General features: G+C 63.4%; 2 protein-coding genes across 4 annotated transcripts; both read right to left on the reverse strand.

Annotated features, from left to right (window-relative positions):
- Nucleotides 1-238: 238 nt before the first annotated feature.
- Nucleotides 239-3,639, reverse strand: TMEM82 (transmembrane protein 82). Of its 2 annotated transcripts, none has more exons than XM_084220052.1 (6): nt 3,610-3,639; nt 3,044-3,116; nt 2,672-2,846; nt 1,507-1,915; nt 746-933; nt 239-645 (listed from the first exon to the last, which is right to left on the reverse strand). In XM_084220052.1, the coding sequence occupies exons 3-6, from the start codon at nt 2,813-2,815 to the stop codon at nt 580-582; spliced, it is 807 nt and encodes a 268-aa protein (XP_084076178.1). In that variant the 5' UTR covers nt 2,816-2,846; nt 3,044-3,116; nt 3,610-3,639; the 3' UTR covers nt 239-579. The 2 variants fall into 2 exon arrangements, with proteins under 2 accessions (XP_084076178.1, XP_084076177.1); XM_084220051.1 differs by lacking the exon at nt 3,610-3,639 and adding an exon at nt 3,188-3,391.
- On the reverse strand, nt 3,281-5,939 carry SLC25A34 (solute carrier family 25 member 34). 2 transcript variants are annotated; one of them, XM_084220049.1, is made up of 5 exons: nt 5,249-5,939; nt 4,640-4,705; nt 4,138-4,290; nt 3,913-3,952; nt 3,281-3,830 (listed from the first exon to the last, which is right to left on the reverse strand). In XM_084220049.1, exons 1-5 carry the CDS (start codon nt 5,702-5,704, stop codon nt 3,358-3,360), a joined length of 1,188 nt encoding a protein of 395 aa, XP_084076175.1. In that variant the 5' UTR covers nt 5,705-5,939; the 3' UTR covers nt 3,281-3,357. The 2 variants fall into 2 exon arrangements, with proteins under 2 accessions (XP_084076175.1, XP_084076176.1); XM_084220050.1 differs by having other exon boundaries at nt 3,599-3,830; nt 3,913-4,047; nt 5,249-5,929.
- Nucleotides 5,940-6,338: the final 399 nt, after the last annotated feature.

A 6,338-nucleotide genomic window follows, 5' to 3' on the forward strand; every position in this document is an offset into this window, starting at 1 on the left:
CTGCACCCCACCTTCATAGGGCTTGTTGTCCCCTGTCACAGCACAGCAGGCTGCAGGCAGGGGGAAACTGAGGCACAGGGGCACCTCCCAGCCAGAGGATCACCCCACTCTGTGCCTCAGTTTCCCTTCCTAAGGAGGAATTCCACCCACCTCCCTCAAAAAGCTGCACCGCCACCAAGCTGCACCGCCACTGCACCACTTTCCAGCACAATGGGAACCCAGCTTGCTCTGCCCTGGATTTTTCTGGGAAAAAGCACCTTTATTTTCTGAGATTTAGAACCCCTGGAGGCCCCTGACAGTGTGGCCCAGCTGCCAGCAACGATGGGACATCCGTCAGCAGCCTGCAATCCCACTGAGACCAGAGGACAAACCCCAGCAGTGCTGCAACCTCGCAGAGTGCCCCCAAAAACCAGGGGCAATGTGAGCCTTCCCCCCGACCTCCTCCACCCCACGGGATGGGGTTGGACGCCTTCCAGGAGCCCTTTTTTCCTTAGTCCCCACGGGGGATCTGTGGTGGGGGATTCTGGGGTGCCCAGCGATGCCACCCTGAGTTTCTGCCGTCCGCTTCCACCCCGCAGCTCATTGGGACGTCTCCTCCGATCCGGATCCCGTCGGACGATCCCCGCGAGGCTGCTGGGCAAAATCCTGTGTGGGATGGAAGAGAGGAGCCCAAAGACCTCTCAGCATGGCCCCGGGGCTGTCACCAGCCCTCACCCTGCGTGGCACGGCGGTGTCCCCCTCTCACCTGCCTGCAGCAGGACTCCAGCAGCACCCCGGAGCGGAGCAGGCACCAGAACTCCCCCAGCAGCGACAAGAAGACGTGCAGGATGTCGGTCCATCGGCCCACGGTGAGGAGGAGGATGAAGAGGCCGCCCATCCGCACCACCACGGTCCGGAACGCCGGCCCCCTGCCTGTGCTCTGCCGGGACTCCTCTGCGAGGACACGGCATTGGGGAGCCACCACGGGGACACTGGGACCTCCTCAGCCCCACAACGGGGACACCAAGCATGCCGTGGCTTCACGTATAGCCCATGTAGCCCCTATACACCCCCAGCACATCCCATGTACCTCCTATACAGTCCCAGGGCACCCCAGGACATCCCATATACTCTGTGTACACCCCAGTACCCTCTGTGTACCCCCAGGATATATATATACACACCCCCTACAGACCCCCGGACACCCCACATACCCCTGTACATCCCCAGAATGTACCATATACCCTCTACAGACCCCCGGACACCCCACATACCCCTGTACCCCCCCAGAATGTACCATATACCCCCTACAGACCCCCAGACACCCCACATACCCCTATACACCCCTAGCCTGAACCATACATACCACCTATACAGCCTCAGGACACCCTGCATATACCCCCAGGACCCCCTATCTGCCCCTGTACAGCCCCAGGTGGCCCCTAGTGGCCCCACACACCCCCACTGCACCCCCAACACACCCCACACGCCCCTCAGAGCCCCCCGTGCTGGGGCAGCCCCACCCACCCTGCATGTAGACGACCAGCAGGGTGTAGCAGATGGTCAGCGGGGTCCAGAAGCGCACGGCCTCGCCCGTGGAGAGGAAGTCGCGGTTGATGAGCTCCACGGCGGCCAGGTCGGCCACGGCGAAGGTGATGGCCAGGGCGTTGCGCAGCAGGCGCGGGATGCCGTGCCCCGCGGCCAGCAGCAGGATGCAGACGCCGCAGTAGCGCTGCCGGCTGTGCAGCTCGTACAGGGCGCAGACGTGCCGGGCCAGGCGCCGGGCGTGCAGCGCCAGCAGCCCCGCCAGCCCCGCCGCCAGCACCAGGTTCCAGGTGCGGTGCGGAGCCCCCTCCAGCAGGAAGCTGAGGCCGCAGGACACCCCGCAGCCCAGCGAGTACTGGCACAGCAGGTAGAGCTGGCTGCTGTGGGCGCCCTGCAAAGCAGAGGGGGAGTCATGGAATCATAGAATTGGTGATGCTGGAAAAGACTTCCAAGATAACAAGCCCAACCGTTCCCCCAGCACTGCCAAGTTCACCTCTCATCATGTCCCCAAGTGACTCATCCAAACACTTGTTGACCTCCTCCCGGGACCATAACTCCAGCACTGCCCTAGGTAGCCTGTGCCAGTGCCTGAGCACCCTTCCCATGAAGGATTTTTCACAATATCCAATCTAAATGTTCCCTGGCTCAGCCTGGGGCCATTCCCTCTGCTCCTGTCCCTGTTTCCTGGGAGCAGAGCCCGACCCCCCCAGCTGTCCCCTCCTGTCAGGAGTTGTGCAGAGCCAGAAGGGCCCCCTTGAGCCTCCTTTTCTCCAGGCTGAGCCCCTTTCCAGCTCCTCAGCCCCTCCTGGTGCTCCAGTCCCTTCCCCAGCTCTGTTTCCATCTGGACATGCTCCAGCCCCTCAGTATCCTCGCCACAGAGGCCCCAGAACTATCCCAGAACTGCAGATGTCCCAGCAGTGCCAGCACATGGGACAGGCACTGCTCTGGGCCTGTGCCCATACAGGGACCAGCCAGGGGCCATCAGCCTCTCACCCACCTGGGGACACCTGGCTGAGGTGCAGAGGGACCCATGGCCCCCTGCACCCATAGCCCCTCCATCCCCCGTGGGTGCTGAACAAGCACCCGGTTTCCCAGTTCCACCCACACCGTAGCGCACAGTGCCTCAGTTTCCCCCATGCCGTCTCACCTTGCCGAGGGAAAGGACGGTGGAGACGGCGCGCAGGGAGAACTCCAGCACCACCAGCGCGGCCACGCGGGAGCCCACCAGGGCCAGGACAGCGGTCAGCACCAGCACGTGCAGCGGCTCCAGCAGCGGCCGCCGCGCCGCCATCGCCTCCTTCTCCGCCTGCCTCTCGGGGTTACTGGGGACAGCAGGGGGCATGTCACCCAAAATGGGGTGACAAGCCTTAGTGACATCCCCCTCTGTGCTGTGCAGCAGAGGCTGCAGCCCCTGCCCTGCACCCCTCGGTGCCAAGAGCCACGGCCCAACAGCAGATCCCAAAACCAGATTCCCAAAAGCAACCTTCCCCCTCAGAGGGGACAAAGGGCTGGCGCTTACTTCGCACACTGGATGTAGAGATAAACCTTCAGGAGGCTGCAGAGCACAGAGACGGCGCAGGCACCCACCAGCCCTGTGGGGAAAGGCAGCAGTGGGTCACTGGTGTCCCCTGGGCTGTCCCCAGGCCACCCTCGGGGATCTCACCTTGCAGGAGTGCATCCAGCAGAGACCAGCCCCACGCCAGCCCGGGCAACGCCGGGAGCCAGGACCCCAGGGAAAACATTTTCTATGGAGAGGAGCCACAGCGTAGCCTGGCCCTGGCTCCAAGGTCCGTGGGGTGGAGGTGGGGAGTGGCTTCCCCGGCTAGTAAATCATTACTGGGGCAAGCCAGGGCAGCTGGAGCCCTGGCCAGATGAGATGAGCTCCAGCTGCCCCATGGAGGTGAAAATTAGGAGAAGAGGGATGTGCTGCACATGGAAGGGCTCAGGAACCACCAGCACCTTTAACCTCCCCCCACGCCGGCATTGCCATTCTCCTCTCCACCCTGAGGCATCGCAGCTTTCAGGTCCTGCCCCCCCATCTGCACCACCCCAAAGACCCCAAGACAACACCAAAAATAGAAAAACCTCTTTATTAACATCAGTGGTGGTGGCAGGAGTCTGTCCTACAGCCCTGGGGGCTGCTAGTGCTGAACCATGTTCCTGAGCTTGTCCCAAAAGAAGAGGCTGAGCACAGTGTGGGGGCCAAGGCGGAGGTAGACAGCGCCAATGCCCTTGTACAAGCCCAGCAGCCCCTCTTTGCTGGAGATTTGCATGATACAATCCAAAAAACCTCGGTAGAGCTTGCCCTGGGGAGAGAGGAGCCAGCTCTGCACCCCTGTGGGATGGGAAAAGCCGTGTGTCCCCATGCTGTACCCGGACTGGCCTTACCGTGCCGTCGGCGTCCACCGGCTGGTTGTAGAGACGAGTGCTGATCACGTCAAAAGGTGTCATTGTCACAGCCACAGCCACACCACTCACCATGCCCCCCGCCAGCACCGCCGCCCAGCTGCCCTTCCTGAACCACTGCGGGAAGCGCCGGCATCAGCTCTTCCCAACAATGAGGGGAGCACGGGGGGGCCGGTGGCGGCCGGATCCGGCACACGTCCCGCTCACCTGGCGCTCGCAGACCCAGTCCTTGGCGGAGGCGAAGGTGGCGAGCTGCACGGCCGAGCCCACGGCCACGCGGGGCACGGCGCCCGTCACCCCCCGCCACAGCCCCACCACCCCGTGCTGCTGGTAGATGCTCTTGAAAGCGCCGGAGATGCTCTGAGGAAGAGAGGAAATTGGGGAAAATGGGAAAAACGGGAATGGTGCATCCCACCTGGCAAAATATCCCACCCTTGCTGGTCCTTGGTGGCACAAAGCCACTACTGGCTTTGGAGAGATCTCAGGGGGTCTGGATTCTCCGGATTTGGTATCGCAGCCCCACGTGCCTGTCACACCCCCTCTGTTCTCGCACTGTTATTTTTAGCATCATTACAGGGCCAAGCAGCCAAACAACAGCTTTAAATTCCTGCTGACCAAAATAGCATGGCCCCCGCTGGGGCCCAGAGCGTGCACGGACAAAGTGCCACCAAACCCTCTGTGTCCCCCCCCCAGCCCTGTCCCCACTCACCTCATGGTTGTGCTGGTGGCCCACGGCCATGGCCGACAGTGTCTGGGCTTGGAGGTGGGTCTTGACCTTGGGGGGGACAATGCCAGGTGACAAAACCCTCCAATGGCCCCACTGGGACCAGCTGTGGTCCCCTCATTTTCTTGGCAGATTTTGAGGGGAAGTTTCAGCCCCTCCGACAGACTGGGGGACACAGCTGAGTAGCCAAGTGATAACTCCAGACTTTAATTCCCATTCCTTTTACCCCTCTCTCCCAGGGCAAAGGGACCCTACAAACTCCCACTGCTGGAGCTCTGCAACCCCAAAAAACCAGGGAAACCCTCTGAGATGGGAGGCGGGGGGGGAAACCTCTGCAATTTCTTTTGGGGTCATTTCCTTATGAGGGAGTTCTCTGCTGGTTTCCTGAGGGGGATTTGGGGGAGAAAGCAGGGGGAGAGCATGCACAGCACAGCCCCACATTTTGGGGTGGGGGGGGGATGAAGCAAAGCAGGGCAAGAGAGAATGCACCAAGCCAGTGTTTATAAGATGCAGCCGAGATGCCGAACCTTTTGGGGGGGTCCCCAAAACAACCCCCTCCACACCCCACGGCCTTTGGGACGGAGCAGCACTCACCAGGTACGCGGGGCTGCCCACGATGGCTCCCACCGCCCCGGCCACGGCCCCGGCGGCCACGGTCCCGCCGGGATACCCGGTCCAGCCGGCGTCCTCGGCGTGGGAATAGCAGTAGAAGCGGACGCCGTTCATGAGCCCCTGGTAGAGCAGCCCGGCCGCCAGCCCCTTCTGCAGCCCCCGCAGCCCGTCCGCCCGGCACACGGCCACGGCCGCCCGCAGCACCCCGCGGTAGGGCCGGGGGTACGTGCCCGGGGGCTGCAGCTCGCCCTGCAGCTGCAGCCGCGTCTTCACCACCTCCAGCGGGTTGGTGAGGAAGCAGGCCAAGCAGCCGGCCGTGGCCCCCAGCACCAGGTCGGTGGCCGGGGGCACCCCCCCGGCCGGGGGGCTGTTTTGGGGGGGGTACTGGAATTCCTGCAGGGAGTCGGGAGGGCGGGGGGCGAGAGTCCCCGCCGCCATCCGGCACCTGCCCGCGGGGGTGGCCCCAGGCTCCACCTCCCCGAACAACCGCAGGGAAAAAAATCCGAGGGGAGCGAGAGCGAGCGAGCGCCGCCTCCTGCAAACAACCCCCCCCAAATCCAGCCCCCAATTTGGGGAAGGGATGTGGGGCAAAGGTCGGGCCTGGGGGTGCGTGTCCGGCCCCCCCCCGACACCGGCGCGCCCCCGGCAGCCGCGTCCAGCCGGGCCCGGTCTCACGTGATGGTGCTGCCCCGGCGCAAATAGGGAAAAGCAGGCAAAAAAAAAAGGGCGGGTAACATTGACATAGAAACGGAGAGAGAGGAATTTTGGGGGCGCACGCAGTCACCCCCCCGCCCCAGCCAGTCTGGGGAGAAGGATGAGGACTGGAAAACTCGCTGCGCTTGTGGCCGCGGTGCGGGGGGGGACTGGCAGAGGGTCTCGCCCACCTCTCCCTGTGGTTTGAAATTGGAGCTTCCCGCGGAAAAAGGCTGCGCGGGGTGGGGATGTCGGTGTCCCGCCCCCCGCCGTGGACTCCTAATTTTAGGTCCGCGCAGTGACTCCCTGCTACCCCCACGGCCGAGGCACTGCGCCCCCCCCCCCCCCCCCCCCATATCCCAGACTCTTCCCCTGCCAG

The sequence above is a fragment of the Fringilla coelebs genome (assembly GCF_963513975.1).
Source record: "Fringilla coelebs genome assembly, chromosome: 22".
Classification (NCBI taxonomy): Eukaryota; Metazoa; Chordata; class Aves; order Passeriformes; family Fringillidae; genus Fringilla; species Fringilla coelebs.